The following is a 19033-nucleotide window of genomic DNA, read 5'->3' as shown; positions in this document are numbered from 1 at the left end:
AGAAAACAAGTTATTTTCAGCAACCGTGGGCAGCAAATGAAGAAGAAAGTCATGAGCCGGAAGGAATGACTGTGTAGAAATCTAGCCCATTCAGAGGAAGGTTGGCCACCATGTCTCCTTGACAAAATGTTAGGTGCCAAGTAACTTGAGAGAAGTTTCGTGAAACAATCTAGGTTTTGTTTTTCTTTTTTTTTTTTTTTTTAATAACAAGGGAACAGATCATATTAACTCTGAAATGTTAGAGAAAGCAATTTAGATAAGCTAATTAAGGTCCTTCCAAAGAGCTTTCGTAATCATAGATGAGTTTTAAACATTCAAATGGCTCAAGTCAAGCAAAATGAATATTGGTGGCTGCCATAAAGATGACACTGGAAATCAGGAAATCCGAGGCACCTTAAGTTCTATGGTCTCAGTAAATAGTCTGACAAGTTCTTTGGTAGCAGGTCCTTCCACTTTAGGGACTCTTAAAGGGCTCACTAATGTGAGAATGTGAGCAGGCTTTAAATGTTACATTATGTGGGGCGGCCAAAGTCTTTCACTTTTCACTGGCTTACAATAAAAACTGTTGTAAAAAATAGTTCAACTCTTTCATACTAAAGTGTAAATGACTATAATCAGAATACTCTTATGTGAATGACTAATAGGAGGCTGGCACTGAGTAAACAAAGATAAAGAAAATGAGGATAGTTATGGCAGTGGGAGTGAGCCGAAGAATTAGAAAGAAAAATGAAGAGATGTTAATCTTGCCTCTGGCCTATTGAAACTGAGGCTAGTACAGTTGATAGTAATAGCTTCATCGACAACGTTCACTGTCCAGCATTTATCACTATGTATCTTCATAGCTCCCACCCTCACAGTCATTATTCTTTTCAAGTTACAAATGACAAATCTGAGCACAAAGAGATTAACTCACAAAAGTCACAAAATGAAGATTAAAATTTAGTCTGACTTCATGTTCTTAATGTCTAAGGTCTGTGACCTTCCTTTAAAGCTTCCCAACCTTTCCACCAAGGGCCCCTTTGATTCAGTTTCCCCTAAGCCATCCACGTTTTGAAAATTTTTATCTACTGAGCACACTGCATTTATGAACTAATAATTCGTTCCATCTGGTAGATTATTTTTCTATCCCTGTTTCTGTTTCAACATTGATCCAGACTTTAACCCCAATTAGTGAAAGTTCAACATAATATTATTAAATCACATAAATCACTGTCATGGCTATGCAGCTAATAAGCAATAAAATTAAATAAGCATAAGCACCATTCCCTGGTGCTAAATTCTGACTGTCACAGTTTTAGAGTCAGTACCAATCACATAGCTGGCATGCTCAACCCTGGCTCCAGGGTTACCAGATAGAGGACTCTTGTAACAGTGTTTAGTTCACCTGGTACATCACAGACATTCCAGAATATCAACAGACAATCACAGCATTTGATCAACAACCCAGCAAGGTTATCATGCTGGTTTGCTAGAATTCCAGTCTAGATAAAAGCAAAGTCTAGAGTGTGTGGTAGATTGTAACAGTAATGGTCACTAATGAATCATGCCTTTCAGTACCCTTGTGCTTGTATAGACTCCTCCCATATTGACTCTGAGCTTGGCCATGTGACTTACTTTGGCCAATGAGACATCAGCAAACATGATGCAGGCAAGGGCTTGATAAATGCTTATGCATTAGAGCTTGCCTTCTTGGAACGCTGTGACTACCATGCTGGATGAAGCCCTGGACAAAAGGCCACATGGAGAGAGAATCCCAGTCATCCCAGCTGAGCCCAGACACTGGCTGACCTGGCAGCTAACTGCAGCCTCATGAGTACCCAGACAAGACCAGCAGAACTGCCCAGTCAATCCAAAGAATCATCGAGAAATACTAAGTTGTTGTTTTAAGCCACTAACTGTTTCAGAATGGTTTGTTATGTGACAATAAGCAACCAATACGGCATAGTTCTTGATGATGACTCACCTGGAGAACTGCCATTACTACCTTTGTGGTACCCAGGGAATTTGAGGTCCTTATGCCAAAGTGCCTATGTCCTAGGATTTCTCTTGAAGGACTGGGCTTCATTTAGCTTTTCCTGTGTAAATGACAAAGGTACTATTTCCCTCTCCTCAACTTCGCAGGTTTCATATTTCTCCTTTCTTAGTCTTCACTTCTGCTATGGACACACTTCTTTTATCATATATGGTAGACAGGAAGAGACCAGTTCTGTTTCGTTAGCACGAACATGGGATGGATATGTAGGACAATGCAATACTCTGAGCAGATTCTGAAACATTCTTCTATATGTTAAACCCCAGCCTTCCTCCACATGCGTTTCGATGACTTTGGCTTTGGTGATTGTTGAGAAAAATACTTAGGGTTCATACATTTAAAGAGTCTTTGAGTTTTTTTGACCATATACTGACCATATTCTCACTCCATTAGAAAGAAAACTGTGGTCTTTAGAAGCCAAGCAAGAATAAATCATGCTGGAAATATCTCATCTATCTCCTCAACGGAGTCACTAGATTGAGAAATGTCAAAAGATAGGGATTGTCTGGACTCCACTGAGCATTTGACAAGCCTCTCGCACATCTCCTTGGCCAAGGGAATACCCAAGGGAAATGCTCGTTGAGTGTCATGGTGTTTGGGTTTGAGGAGGTTCTAGGAGAGTTCCAACTGGCTGAATCCCCCAAGATGGCATCACCTGGGTCATTGACCATGGTTTACCAGTCTACTACAAGTGGTTTCTTCTCTCAAGATTAGTCTCATACAATCCAAGCATAGGAGGCTGTTGAAAAAAACCACAATGCAGTTTTACATGAGAAAGAGAATTGTCTGACATGCCAGAAATTCATTTAAGCATGGTCGACTCGTTTATCTGTAGGCGGGCCTGGCTGGGAATGTCATAAACGTCATTCACAAATGTCATTATAATCAGAGGGTTGCAAGAAGGTATATGATCATCATGCTTAATGGTATTATATCAAGATGGGTTTCCATAATCACGTCTTTAGCAACAGAATGCTAATCTTCAAAATCGTTGGTTATGTTATCCATTCCCCTGGACAGTGTTTAGGTAGCATTGCTCATAAATGATCTCCTGGCTTCCTTTTTTCTAGGCATCTGTTCTTGATGAGGCTCTCTTCATAATAACATTATCCACTGTTAAGCATGTTAATACTGTGTTCTCTTCAAAGTGACTTTGCTAGTTTCTGAGTTCCAACATGGCCTGGCCCAGTCTCTTGTTCACTACTGAACCTCCAGTGATAGTCTGAAGATGTTCAGTGAATGTCTGTGCACAAATCTCTACTCTGGTCTATTACATGTTTTGCTATAATTTAATCCTCAGAGAAAAATCTTCCAAGGTTTTTGTAGGAAAAGAAGGCTCTTTATATATATAGAGAGAGAGACTCTTGCTACTGTTCCCACATACCAACTACAAATAACAATACAGTTAAGTTCATTTCAGTTGAACAACTATCCCCAGTGGGTAATGAATGACTCTGATACATGTTGAAAAAAGAAAGAAAGGAAACAACAGACCAAAATGAAGTCACTTTTGGTAGACCATGTCATCGAACCGAAACTTAATAACTCATTGCAGATATTTCAGCCTCCCAAGAGTGAAATTTTAAATCAATCAGTCCAGAATTTCCTGACCATGACCAGTGAGGTAATCAGCCTGATAAAAACCCCTGCCCTCCCCTAAGGGAAGGTGTCCTTGCCTGAAATAATCCACTCTTTTAACTTTAATCTCACCCTCTTTCTGCCTATAGAGATCTTCCATTTGTGCAAATCATCAGAACACCCTTCTAGTTGTTAAATAGGATGCTGCTTGATTCATGATTCACCTAATAAAGCCAATTCAATCTTCAAATTTACTTGGTTGAGTTTTTTTCTTTAACATACATTAATATGGAGGAGATCTCTAGGGTTGTGTCCCAGGCTCTGTCTTTGGCCATGACCTACTCAACATTTTCTTCGGGGATTTGAATAATGGTCCAGGACTATGTTGTCCAATACAGTAGCTTAACAGTTAGCCTGTAGCCTAACCACAGTGAACTACTTAAATTATTTTAAATTAAATAAAATCAAAACTTCAGTTCTTCAGTCATCTTAGTCACATTTTAAGTGCTCAGTAGTCACATATGACTAGCAGCTACCATATTAGACAGCGTATTTCCATCATTGGCAAAAAGTTCTACTGGACAACTCTGGTCTAGAAAGCAAATGCTCTTTGCATTCATGAATGACATACAGGCATACCTTGCTTTATTGTGCTTCGCTTTGTCACCTTTTACAGATATTGTGGGTTTTTTTATAAATTGCAGATCTGTGGCAACACTGTATCGAGTAAATCTATCAGCACCATTTTCCAACAGTGATTGCTTACTTCGTGTCTCTGTGTCACATTTTGGTTATTCTTACAATATTTCAAACTTTTTCATTATTATTTTTGTTATAGTGATCTTTGATCAGTCAGCAGCCATTAATATCAAGGCAAGACCCTCCACCAGCAAAAAGATTATGACTTGCTGAAGGTTCAAATAAAGGTTAGGATTTTTTAGCAATAAAATATTTTTTAATTAACGTATGTACTGTTTTTTAGACATGATGCTATAGTTATTAGATACTAGACTACAGCATAATGTAAACATAACTTTTATATGCAGTGGTAAACCAAAGAATTCATATGTGACTCACTAGAGTGTTCTGGAACCAAACTCACAATATCTATGAGGTATGCTTGTGTAGTAGAAATTGCTGGTGAATATTTCATATGAAGTAGACATATTTATTTATGACCTGGCCAGCATCCATTTTCCCTCCTTCTGGTAATTCCAATTTTCCTTAGGGTAGGTACAACATATCTCCAAGTTTTAGTTCATGTGTTTTAGGAGGGGGTAACTCCAAGGGTGGGCATATGACTCAGACCAGACCAATCATAGCATTGCATCCTGCTCTAGCCAATATGATTGGCTCAGAGGTAGGTATATAGCTAATCTTAGCCAGTGAGACTCAATTCTGACTTGTTGAACTGGGCACACTGTTGGAAAGAGAAGTTATTTCTATTGGGGTTACTAAAGGATAGTATATACACTTCATGTTGCTGACGGACATCTACCCAGAGACACTTTTTGGTAGGCCTCATATGCTTAAGTTAGAGCTGGATTTCTGTCACTGGTAATACAGAAATCTTAATTTATCATTCAAGAATCCAAAATTATTTTAGCAGATGGATAATGGGCTCAAAACTCAACAAGATAAATGTAGAGCCTCGACTTCAATATGAAAACCACCTGTATGCCCAGGAAGGCTTCTGGGGGTGCTGGTGATGTTCTGTTTCTTGATCTGAGGGAGTGCTAGTTACAGGGGTGTGCTCAACATAAGAAAATGCAACGGTTTTTCTCTTGTCAGTATGAAGAATATATTTCAACAAACGTTTTTTTTTTTTAAATCAAGTGCACAAGGATAGAATGGCAAAGATGTAACTTCACACATGGAAAACAGACTTGAGGGTTTTAGTTTCTTATAAGCTTGATATGAGTCAACGGTAGCTGTCCCAAAAGCCAACAGAAACTTGGGACATGCTAACAGACAAACTCAACCAGAATGAAGAGAGTGACAGTTCTGTGCACCCTAAGGTGAGCCAGATCAGACTTTGGGAAAGATACAGACAAAGCAGAGCATGTTCACAAATCTCAAAGTCACATCTCATAAAAGTCAGCAAAGGGAATAGGAGTTGTTTGCCTGGAGAGAAGAGATGGGAGGGTAAACTATGGGCATTACAGACCCAGTGAAACGCTAGCATGAACAGACAACCTTCTCCTCTGCAAATAATGTTATTTTCTACACAGAAAACCCCCCAAAAAACTAGTGAAAAACTGAGACTAAGGAGAGTTCAGTTAAAAGGCTTGCTACAAAATTAATACACAAAAACTTAAAGCCTCCTTTTCAAGAAATAAACAGGACTTATAGGGTAAAACAAAAACAAAAACAAACCTATAGTTTTCGTAAAGGACATAAAAAGAATACTTGCCCAATAGAGACATGTCATATTTGCCTACTTAGAAAATGCATGATGACAAAGATCTCCATTTACCAAATTAATTTTTTAAATTGTGGTAAAATATACATAGTGTAAAATTTACCATTTTAACCATTTTTTAGTGTACAATTCAGTGGCGTTAAGTACATTGACGTTGTTGTGCAATCGTCACCAGCGTCCATCTCCAGAACTCTTTTCATTATGTAAGATAGAAATTCTATACCCATTTATAATATTAATCAATTTTAGAGGAATCTATTTTTGAACTTTGGGAGGAAAATGTAACCAAAAGGTATTAAATAGTACGTGAACAGCTGAGAATAACCAAGAACATTTTGCCAAAGAAGAGCAATATGAGGAAGGACTTGTTCTACCAGATACTAAGCCACAATATAAAGCCATAAGATCAACACACTGTGTAACTGGCACAAAAACAGATTGTTGGAACAGAATAAACAGCTTGGAACATGACTCCTCTTCACAGATGACACTAGAGTATTAAGGTGGCCTCGCGAACTCAAAGGGAAGGGAAGAATGCTAGGACGATTGATAACTCTAAATTTCATTTACTACTTTATACTGAAATGAGATCCAGAAGGATTACATATTTACTTTACTTAAATAAGGCCACAAAAATCTGCAAGAACATATGGGTTAATATATATCGCTAGATGAGGAAACACTTTACAGCAAGAGTCAGCCAGCTTTCTGTAAAGGGCCAGAGAGTAAATATTTTCATCTTTGCCGGCTTGATGGTCTCTATCGCAACTACCCAATCAGCTGCTGTAGTGTGAAAGCCACCACAGACAATATGTAAATGAAGGAGTACAGCTGTGTTCCAATAAAACTTTATTTACAAAAACAGATGGTAGGAAGATTTGGCCTTCCAGTCATAGCTTCCTGACCTCTGTTTTAGAGGGATAAAAGCAAAGAACAAAATAATGGGAAAAAGGCAAATATCATTAGGTTTGACTACATAAAAATTAAACTCCAGGACATAAATAAAACTACTATAAACAAAATGTGAAAGCAAACACACACACACACACAACGCAGAAAATATTTGCACCCTACATGGCAACAAAGAGTTGACATCTCCCTGTCCATTTTCATTCTTTCCCTTCCTCTCATTCTCTCCCTCTCTCCTCTCTCACACACATACACAATCACTGAAATTAATAAGAAAAAGAAACACACTAGTGAAAATATAGACAAAAAAATAGATAACTCAGAGAAGAAAAAGAAATGACCAGTTAGCTCATGAATAGGTATTCAAACTTAAACTTCTCAATTATATGCAAATTAAGACAACAGGACTATTTTCCACATATCAAATATATGAGCAAAGGTGCATCATCCAGTGTTGATGAGGAAGGCAGTGGTGATGCAAGCCTGGTACTCACTGCTGGTGGGTGTGCAAACTGACACAACCTTTTAGGTCACCAAATGAGCAGTTTATACCGAAGCTTTGCAGATGTTTATGTCCTCAAATGTATTGAGCCTCTAGGAATATAAGTAAATAATCAAAGTGGTGGTCAAATACTTTTATACAATGATAATCACCATGGCATAATTTTTTAGTAGCAAAAATTAGAAACAGCCTCAAAATCCAACAATAGGAGAGAGATTACATAAATTACGGTACACTCAGACAGGGGTCTATGAAGTCATCATTAAAAATCTCTTTTCCAAAGACTATATAAAGACAAGATAAAACAGTCAACCTCTAAGGAACTTTTGACTCAGCTGACAACCCTTCCTCCTAAAAACGCCTCCTTCCTCCTTAGGTTTGTGAGATGCCACGCCGGCCTAGTGTTCCTTATGCCACCCTGGCATCTTGGTCTCTCCTTTGTCTTCTTCTTGGCCTGACATGTAGCTATTGAGGTGTCCCAGGGCTTTCTCTTGGAGCCCCTTCTTTGCTCTATCTCCCTTGCTTCCTAAATGATCTCACACAGTTCCTTGGTTATAAAAAGATAGCATTTGTAAACTGATAACACCTCGATTTTTATATCCATCACTGATTTTTTTCCCCTGAGCTCCAAACTCACTTATTTACCTGTCTTCTAAAGAGCTCCACTTGAATGTTAAAAGTGCATGTCAATTTGGATGGTCCTACAGAACTCTTGACTCTCTCCAATCCGCATCTCCCCAGCCTCAAAATATTGCACTATCATCCACCTAAGTTCTCAAGGCAAAAGGAGTCATCACTGAGGCCCTCCTTTCATCTCCTGACATGCAGCTCTGTCAGCTCTACCTTCTCATTTCTCCATCTCACAGCAACCACCACAGGTTCTCACCTAGGCTACCGCAATAGTTTCTGATGAGGCCTCCCTGCTCCCACTCATGTTCCCACGAGAATACACCCATAGTCTACTCTCTGGGAAAAGTTTTACACAGTCTATATCCCATCATATGATTCCCTTCTCAGAACACACCAGTGGCTTTTCATCTCAATCAAATTAAATGTACATCTCCTACCATAGTTTTCAAGAATCAATATTCCCCAGACTACCTCTCTACCTCTTATCCTACTCAGGTCCTTGAGATATTTCCTCCACATTCCCACATGGCTCCCTCTTTCTCCACATTCAGAGCTCAGCCTACCACACCTCCTCAGAGATGTTTCCCCCTGACACCATTGCTTACACACGGCCTCTCACCCCAGTCCTTATTTATATCATTACTTTGCCTGGGTTCTCCAAAGCACAGGGTAGATGCCTAATTTTGTTGAACTGATAAATGAATGTTAGGGCAAAAGGTGTTTTTTTAAATACACACACATCCGCTCTATGTTTGCCGTAGACACAAAGAGCTGAAAACAACCGAGTTAGGTATGTCCCATCTGTCCCTCCACATCCACCCTTCTTCATGCCTGGAGAAGCCCAACCACTTGGACTACATCAAAGGCTTCCTTGCCTGCTGCATTTCGGTTCTGTTTGGTAATAGGAAGCATGGTGAAAAGACTAGAAGACAGTCGAGGAAGCCACGACTCCTGTTTGGCCACCCTGAATATACAGTACCCCATTGAAGGTCCAGTAGGTTCCCCTTCCCTTGGCCCCTTCACGTTTGGGGTGGTGGTAGCATCACCCCACTTTTTCTAGCCCCAGGCTACTGTGCCATTCCTTGTTGGTTCCTGTAAACCAATGGTTCTCAAAGTGGCTCCCAACGCTCTTTCAGGGTGTTCGAGAGGTCAAAACTATTTCCATAGTAACATTAAGAGAGTATTTGCCGTTTGCCCTGTGCTGACATTTGTACTGATGGTGCAAACGCAGTGGTGGGTAAAACCACTGCCGCTGTAGCACAGTCAGTCCAGTGGCACCAAAGCGTGCTAGGAATCACTGTATTCTCTGCTTCATGTGCACAGTAAAAACAGAAATCAAACCAAAGACGATATACGGATGGCAAACAAGCATATTAAAAGATGCTCCACGTCATACGTCATCAGGGAAATGCAAATGGAAGCAACAATGAGATACTACTACACGCCCATGAAAATGGCCAAAATCCACAACACTGACAGCACCAAATGCTGGTGAGGATGTGGAACAACGGGATTCTTATCCATTGCTGATGAGAATAAGAATGGTACAGCCACTTTGGAAAACTGTCTGGTGGTTTCTTACCAAACAGAACGTACTTTTACCATACGATCCAGCCATCTCGCTTCTAGTTATTACCCAAGGGAGTTGAAAACTTACATCCACACAAAAACCTGCACACGGATGTTTATAGCAGCTTTATGCATAATTGCCAAAGTTATGAATACTTTGTTTCTTAGAAGCGACCAAGATCTCCTTCAGTAGGTAAATAGATAAATACATGGTGATACATCCAGACAATGGAATATTATTTAGCATTAAAAATAAATGAACTATAAAGCCATGAAAAGACATGGCAGAACCTTAAATGCATATTACTAAGTGAAAGAGGTCAATTTGAACTATACATCATTCTGGAAAAGTAAAAACTGTGGAGACAGTAAAAAGATCAATGGTTGCCAGGAGTTGGAGAGGGGGAAGGAATGAATAGGCACAAAGCAGGATTTTTAGGGCAGTGAAAATACACTGATACTCTGTATAATACCGTAACAATGGGTACATGCCCTTATACATTTGTCCAAACCCATAAAATGTACAACACCAAGAAAGAAGCCTAATGTAGACTGTGGGCCTTGGGTGATTATGACGTGTCAACTTACGTTTATCAGTTGTGATAAATGAAGCACTCTGGTGACTGCTGATAATGGGGAAAGCTGTGCATTTGTCGGGGCCAGGGGGATATGGGGGCCAGGGGCATATGGGAAATCTCTGTACCTTCCTCATATTTTGCTATGAACCTGAAACTGCTCTAAAAAAATAAAGTCTCAATAAAAACACAAAAACACACACATTATAATCAGAAAAAAATCAGTGCCAGTTTCACTTTAAAATGTCCTTGATGAAGCAGTAAAATGTATGAACCCTTGAGTATATGTCTTTTTAATATTCTGTATGACAAAATGAGAAGTACACATGAGGTGTGACCACTGTCTCCATCTGTATTAGTTGAGCAATTGTTTAAGTTGTATGCTAAGCTAGCTCCTTCTCTCATCAAACACCATTTTTACTTAAAGAATGACTGGCAAACAATGGTTATTCATCTTTTTCTCTGAAATGAACAGAGATCCTCTCGCAGTTGTTAATGTTTGTTGCTGATAACAGAATTTAAACTTTCAGGCAAAGACTTTTCTAATGAGATTGGTGTTGAGATGATAATTTTTTAAAATATTGTATAATGAAATGCGTCAGCATTTAAAAGATCTGCATAACTCGGTGCACTAATATTTTCTTTACTTCTCCCAGGTTTATTGAGATATAACTGACATACAACATTGTAAAAGTTTAAGGTCTACAACGTGATGACTTGATACACACATATACTGTGAAATGGTTACTGCAGTAAAACTAGTTAACACTTCTATCTCCTCACCTAATGTCCTTTTTGCATGTGTATGGTGACAACATTTAAGATCTATTCTGTTAGCAACTCGAGTGTATAATATATTGTTAACCATAGTTACTGTGTTGTGCATTAGATCCCCAGAACTTATATATATGGAATATTATTCGGCCATAAAAAAGACATAGATTGAATTTTCTTTTTCCATTCATCCATTGATGGACATTTAGGTTGTTCCCATATCTTGGCTGTTGTGAATATGTGAATAATATTGCAATGGACATTGGGCTGCAGATATCTCTACAAGGTAGTGATTTCATTTTTTTTAATATATACCCAGAAGTGTACTGCTGGATCATATGGTACTTTTATTTTTAACTTTTTAAGGAACCTCCATACTGTTTTCCATATAGGCTTTATTAATTTACACTCCTACCTACAATGTACAAAGGTTCCCTTTTCTCCACATCCTCACTAACACTTACTACCTCTTATCTTTTTGATAAGCATTCTAACAGGTATGAAGTGATATCTCATTGTGCTTTTGGTTTTCATTTCTCTGATGACTAGTGATGTTAAGCACCTTTTCATGTACCTGTTGGCCATTTCTACATCTCCCTTGGAAAAAGATCTATTCAGGTCTTCTGCCCATTTTTGATTGGATTATGTGGGGGGGCGTTGCTATTGGTATGTGAGTGCCTTACATATTTTGCAAATTAACCTTATTTGATATGTGATTTGCATATATTTTCTCCCATTCTGTAGGTTGCCTCTCCATTTTGTTCATTTTCTTTGCTGTGCAGAAGCTTTTTAGTTTGATATAGTCCTACTTGTTTCCCTTGGCTTTGGTTGCTTGTACTTTTGATGTAATATCCAAAAAGAAGTGAACCGATATTTTCTAATACATCATGTTTAAAAAGTATGCAAGGCTAAGAGAGCCATTCAAAATACAAGCTAGACCAATGAATTTTGATGTAGCAGAGTAAGAAAAGCTAAAAATTGATGTGGTGTCAGATTCCACATTGCAATTGACCTTCAAGAAATTACCACCTGTTGAGTTTGATTATGATATCAGAAAACAGCCACCATTATCTGGAAAGGCAATTAAAATATTTCCTCTCCTTTCCAACTACATATCTGAGTGAGGTAAGATTTTCTTCATTTACTTCAACAAAAATAACATATCATAACATATTGAATGTAGAAGCAGATAAGAGAATCCAGCTGTCTTCTTTCAAACCAGACCTTAAAAAAATTTGCAAAAGTATAAAACAAGACTACTCTCCTATTTTTTGTGTTTTGAAAAATGTCATTATTTTTCATAAAACTACTTAGATTAACATGTGTGGTGGTTTTAGAACATGTTCACAAATTCTCCTCCTTTCAAGAAATGGAGCCTAATTCCATTCCCCTTCAGGGTGAGCTGGACTTAGTGAATCGCTTCTAATGAATAAAATATGGCAGAAGTGATGGTATTTGATTTACAAGGCTAGGTAATAAAAAGCATTGTCATTTTCTCCTTGTTCATAAGTACAGATCACTCACTCTGAAGGAAGCCAGTTGCCATGTTGAGAGGCCACTCAAGCAGCCCTATGAAGGAGCTGAGAAGACAGGAAACTGAGACCTCCTGCCAAGAGCTATGTGAGCGAGCCATCTTGGAAACAGATCCTCCAGTCCCAGTTAAACCTTGAGGTGGTGATAATCTCTGAGAGATCCTGAGCTAGAACCACCCAGCTAAGCCACTCCTGGATTCTTGACCCACTGAAATCGTGTGAAATGGCAAATGTTCATTGTTTTTAGCTTCTAAAATTTGAGCTCATCTGCTAAGCAGCAATAGTAAACTAATACGACAGATAATGAATTTCATGTTATATTTTCATGAATAATATCTATTTTATGTATTTTATTTCATTTATTTTAATTCCTGTTTTAATTTCTAATATGGTAAATATTAATAGATAGAACCCAATTAAACAAAAGCTCTTGGGGGTTGTCAGTTTCTAAGAATATAAAAGGGTTCTGAGACAAAAAAAAAAAATTGAAGACTATTTTCCCAAACCCTTTGCAAATTTCCTCTTTATTAAACTTTCCTTGAATTACCCCATGTGAGAACACCATTTGTTTACCATCAGAACCCTGGCTGATAAAACAATACCAAAATATTATCAATGGTTGCTGCTGTTCAGTGGGAGTGTGCGTGATTTTATTCTCCTCTTAATGTTTCTTTTTTTCTGTGCTTTTAAGACTTTCTACAAGAATGCATTATTTTTGTAATTAAAAGGAAAGAAAATTCCTTTTTCAAAATCATCAAAAGTGAAAGTCAGAGCTGTGTTTCCTTTAGATGAATCAATGGTTTCGGGGTGCCGTGCAGAACCCAGGTGTCCGCCAGTGTGCCTGGGGTCGGGGAGACAGGGAGAGGTTTGCAGGGGCAGGGGTGGGAAAGGCATGGGGTGGACCAGCTTCCAGAACCCTCCCCCCTCACCCCCAGCCAACTTCGGCCAGAATAGCTCTTATATCTCTTTTACATATTGGGTTTCTGCATAATATGTCATTTAAAGAAAAGTTTCCACTGCTTAAAAAAAAGTTTGAAAACCTTTACCATGAGAATAACAGTTGAAGAGCTAAATTTAGGCTACAGAAGAATCACTCAAACTTTCGAATGTGAATAGAGTTTCCATAAAGAAAACCCTACATATTCTGAGAGAACAGAAGCCATGACACGTTAACAAATGTTCAGTGGTTTCAAGGAAGCCTGAACCCACGTGGCCTCAGAAAGAAGTTTCAGCTAGGGAGAAAGAGCTTATCCAGAGACCCCCAATACAAAAGACCCAAGAGGCCAGCAGAAACTCCAGGGTCCTTAAGGCCCAAAGTAACACAGATCAGAACCAAGAGTGAGTGGTTCTCTTGTTTTCTAGGGAAAATCAAACGCAGGAGGTGCCATGACCATCTGGTAGTTAAAAGCATGGGCTTCAGAGACAACTGATCTGCCTTCACGTCCTAAGTCTGACACTGAAAACCTGTGAGACCTTGGCGAGTGACATAGCCTCTGCGAGCTTCAACGACCTCATCTGCAAAACGGGGTTTGAAAATGTAAAAGGATGAAGTTATTTTGGAAAAGAGTTTCGCAAGTTTTTTAAAAAGTTAAACATAAATTTACCACATGACCTAGCAATGCCATTCCTGGGTAACTACCCAAGAGACATGAAAACGTATGTCTACAGAAAGAGTTGCACATAAATGTTCTCAGCAGCATTATTCATCATAACCCAAAAGGGAAATAATCTAAGTGTTCACCAATTGCTAAATGAATAAACAAAAGGTGGTCTAGCCATATACTGGGATACGATAGGGCTATGAAAAGGAATGAAGTCTTGGTATATGTCACAACCTGGATGTAGCCTGAAAACATTCTCAATGAAAGAAGTCATCATGAAAGATCACATATGGTATGAGTCCATGCAATGAAATGTCCAGAAAAGCAAATATATTTAGGCAGAAAATAGATGAGCGACTGCCTGGAGGTGGGGGTGGGAACCAGGAGTGACTACAAACGGTCACAAAGTTTCCTTGGGGGCTGATGAAATGTTATAAAACTGGGTTGTGGTGATGGATGTGCGACTCTGTAAATTTACTGAAAATCATTGAAAGGTATATTTAAAATGGGCAAATTTTATGATATGTAAATTAAAGCCGTTTTTTAAAAAATGCGTAGTGGGAACATGAGGTTGGGGCTCGGGCAAGTCTGAGGCTGGACGGGGGTCCCCGGTGCCCGGGCTTTCGCCTGAAGGCAATGCAGAGTGAGAGAAGAAAATCCAGTAAGTTCCCCAGCGCTGCCTTTCTATGGAACGACTCACACTGTCCTGGTAGGTGGAGGAGGTTGACTCAGCCACTGCTGTGAGCTCATGAGAGCGGGGGAGCTGCCACCCCACATTCCCAACCCGCTGTGAGCTAACGCCCCAGCAGCCTCCCCAACACCAGCTCCACCAGCACACAGAAGCCATCCCAGCCAGCTGGGAGCAGTGGGCTCTGTCATGCTGCCAGGAAGCTGAGCGTAGCCGAGAGAGAGAGCTTGTTGACTGATGGAAGCTTCACGTCACACCCCCGAAACCCAGCCATCCGTGGACCCCCAGGGTACCTCTTACCCTACCCCCATAACCTGCCACAGTGCACAGTGCTCTGGTCCTCCACCCTCACTGGGCTGTCCCTAGAGCCAAGAGATCCGTCAGTGGAATCTGGCACTTTTCTCACTGAAATTTAATACACATACCTTTGAATCCATCTTTTGCATTCTTCCACATCTGTCCTAGATAAGACATTTATATGGGTGCATAAAATGTTCATTTCAGCTAAAGCAAAACTACTGAAAAACTTACAGGCCCATCAGTAAGGAACCATTTCAAACATTCTTGTGAATCCATACTACAGAATACTATGCAGCAGTTAAAAGGAAAGATGCAGATCTATTATTCCACTATAAATGTACTGGCATGAAAACACCTTTAAGACATATCGTTGGGTGATAAAAAAAAATTATAGAATAATGTATCCAGGATGTTATCACTTACAAACAAACAAAAACAATTAGCGCTCTATTTCTCCAAGTCCACAAATATATAGGTAAATGAAAAAACTGGAAGGAAACACATCAAACAATCGGAGTACTAATTACAGAAGAACAGAAGGAAAGGAGGGAGGGGTAAGACTTTATATACTTCTGTGTTTGATTTTTATGAGAAGAATGTGTTTGCGTATATTTGGGTTTAAGAAAAACATTAAAGTCTTATAAAAAAAAAAAAATACAGAGAAAAAGTATGTTATACAATGATCACCATGCTGGTGCAGGGTTCAGGGTCAATTTTCAAAGAGCTGCCAAATGCAGGATCTTGTCTAATTCTTGCCACCCTCCACCGAGGGCAAGGTTCAGACCCCCACTTTGCAGATTAAGGAACTGGACCCAAAGAGGTGAAATCAGCTGCTCAAGGCCACACACAGGGCTGAAGGGCCCCTGGTGCTCTAACCAGTACCCGTGGGAGTACACTAGGGCATGGGGCCTGGGCAGTGGGCTCGGGGAGGCATGGACCCTCTAAAGCAGCACAGCCAGCTCGCAGAGACTCTGCAAAACCCTTCAGGGAGGGAGAAAGGGGACTTTGTCAGGAAGGAAGGGAGTAAAGATGTGAGGTGAAAGAAGAGCTTATGAACTATCACCCACGACAAGAATTAGACATCACAGTGTGCCACCCACTGAGTGGGATAGGTTTGTCACGTCACTCGGCAAATGACACGTGGGAAGGAGCTTCATAGGGCCGTGTCCCCTGAGCCTGAGAGTTCATATCTTTCCCGAGGGGGCTGCTCACCCCAGGCTCTTAGCTGAGCTCTTTCCAGCTGAGTGGTTCCAGAACGCCTCTCTGCTCATTTCCAAGGGTGTAACCAGGACAGAAATAGAGCTGTGCTTCTCCGAGGGTTCTAGAATCTGAGGAATAACAGGCATAAAACCCAACACTCTCTAGTGTGGTCAGTGCCACCACGTCTCAGTTCTTTCACTGACTGCTTTAGCACCAAGTGCCTGGAAGTCATGCGAAGGCAGGAGTCCAGGGGGACCCAGGAAACACGGCTGGGCCCCTCCAGGGACAGCCAGAAAGGATTCATACACAGAGAGGGACCAGAGGCTGCTGAGGGTGAACACGGGACCCACGCACAAATCCCAGCTGCACAATGAGCAGGGGTGACCCTGAAAGCATGCTGAGAGAACGGGGCTTCGGTCAAATCATGGATCTTCCATTCATCCTTTTGATGAGAAGAACACCTACAAGGCCATGAGGCCAGTGACAAGAGCGTGAACCATGGAGTTCTGATCCCGTCTCTGCCACCTGGGTCAAGATTCTGAACCTCTGGATCTCGGTTTCCTCATCTGTACAATGGGTATTTTATACCCAACTCTTGGGTTTTGTGAGAGCTGGATCATGGGACTTATCATAATAATATACTTAAATAAAATATAACAAGTAAAATAAAATATAAATAAATAAAATATAAAATCTGCAAATAAGTTATATGAGCATGTATATGTGTTTATATTAAAAATAAGGGAAAATGTCCTAGACAACGTTGTGCATATTTGTCTACATTTCCAGACTTTACGGACACCTTATATATATATTTATGACTATCTTAATATACATATAAATATAACAAGTTATATATTTATAACACATTTGTATTATACTCCACTTTATATTAAGTAACCACTGGATAAGTGATTGTTTTATTTTATTATTATATATTATTATATTATTACTCGATTTTATCTCATTATATACCAAAAAAAAAGTCTAAGATAAATTCATAGCCCTCCCCAGACATGTAAGGCTGCCCGAACTTGGGAGAGGGCCAGAGGCCCCCAGCCCGCACCTCCACCGCATAGAACCTGGAGGCCAAACCCAGAACCGGAGGCACTCAGGCCAGGGGGCCACCAGCCCGCAAGGATCAAGGTGGCCTACCTTCCTCGGCGTCATTCCTCAGGGAGGCCTCCAGCAGGGCCACACTGGCCTCGAAGGCCACCTTCTTTCTCCGGCCGCCAGTGCTGCGCTTCCGCTCGTGCTTGCGCTTGCGGTGCTGCAGGTCCTGCTCATACTGGGCCCACTTCTTCAACTGCTGAGCCCGGCGCTTCTGGGCGGCCCGCAGCCGCTCCAGCGTGGGCACCTTCTCCAGCAGCTGCAGCTCCGTCAGCAGGTCCACGTGGCTGGCCATGGCCACCGCGCCTCTCCACACCCCGGCTGGGGGCTAGCACGGTGCGCCCAGGGCCCGGGGAGCGCGCGGGCTCCGGCGGGGCTGGGGCCTCATGGTGGGGCCTGTGGCGGAGAGGGAGGCACAGGAGGACATGCTTGTCAGTCTCGAAACTCTGATATGATTATGTCACCCCGCCCCATGTTTTTTCTATTTATTGGTTTTTTCTTTTCTCTTTTTTTATTGAGATATAATTGACCTGTAACATTGTGTAAGTTTAAGGTGTTGGTTTAATGCACTTAGATATTGCTATATGATTATTACTGTAGTGTTAGCTAATACCTCCATCATATCATACATCACATAATTACCAGTACTTTATTGTGGTTATATTGTTATAATGCATAAGGGACTTATTGTTATATTGTTATAATTGTTATACTGTTGCAATATATAAGAGATTTATTGTCAATTTACAGGAATTAATTCCACATTTTTAATTTCTCACAACTAATTTATAATATGCTAAATATTGACAGATATAATCCACAGAGACAAAAGCTCTTTGAGATTCTTTAAAAGAAGAGTCCTAAAACCAAAAAGTTTGATAATTGACGAACTACAGGGACCTGGAAAATCTTAGTTGAAGTATTCTTCCATGACTGATCTTCAAAAAAATTTTTAAAAGTCACCTCTTGCTCTCATTGATTCCTGGACAACATGAGGTAAATTTCAGAGTCTGAAGCCCACTGGTTTTATGCATCTTCATGTCAGCATGGACCCCATGGGCTCTCAGAAGCAGAGGGTCTTGGAACAACTTGTTTTCCCACCTATAAAATGTATTCATCTCCCATAATTTATAGCAAGTTCATGGAATAAAAAGACCTGACCAAAAAATGTTATACATCTAATAGCAAAGAAAAACAAGCCTGGAAAAAGAAAAGCAGACATGTAAACTCAGCATATCTGGGAACTCATAGGTAAGGCTCGTGGAGAATTAGGGGTTGTGAGACAATGGAGAAAGACAGGCACAGGTCTCCATCTGTATGATGTGCAAACGCCCACTGTCACAAAGGGGATCAGGACAGCCCTGGGCTTCAGGAAGTGATTGCTATGTCCTGGGTTCCCTGCTGCATTCTCATCCCTGGGCTGCTTGTCTTCAAGAAAGTAAAGGTCAGGGTTCAGCCTTACTTAGCCTGGACCCTTGAGTGCTTGGGTTGGGTCAGAATGTACTTCAGGTCTCTCCCGGCTCTGGGTAGACAGGCAGAATGCGGATGGGGCTGGCTTGGCAATGCTGCCAGGACAAAGGTCCTGAGATCTCAGTGGACCTGTGGTAAGGT

The 19033-nt window shown here is 40.4% G+C and overlaps 1 protein-coding gene across 1 annotated transcript in view; it reads right to left on the bottom strand.

Moving 5' to 3' along the window:
* PPP1R16B (protein phosphatase 1 regulatory subunit 16B) overlaps positions 1-19033 on the bottom strand; it is a 93022-nt gene that overhangs the window by 50260 nt on the left and 23729 nt on the right. The window contains exon 2 of the mRNA XM_006921812.2: positions 17468-17818. Coding sequence (XP_006921874.1) covers positions 17468-17717 — 250 coding nt within the window. The 5' untranslated portion in view covers positions 17718-17818. The remainder of the gene's footprint in view (positions 1-17467; positions 17819-19033) is intronic.

This window comes from Pteropus alecto, unplaced genomic scaffold (genome assembly GCF_000325575.1).
Source record: "Pteropus alecto unplaced genomic scaffold, ASM32557v1 scaffold45, whole genome shotgun sequence".
NCBI lineage: Eukaryota > Metazoa > Chordata > Mammalia > Chiroptera > Pteropodidae > Pteropus > Pteropus alecto.
The sequence above is the reverse complement of the archived record's forward strand: the minus strand, read 5'-3'. Positions and strand labels throughout refer to the sequence as shown.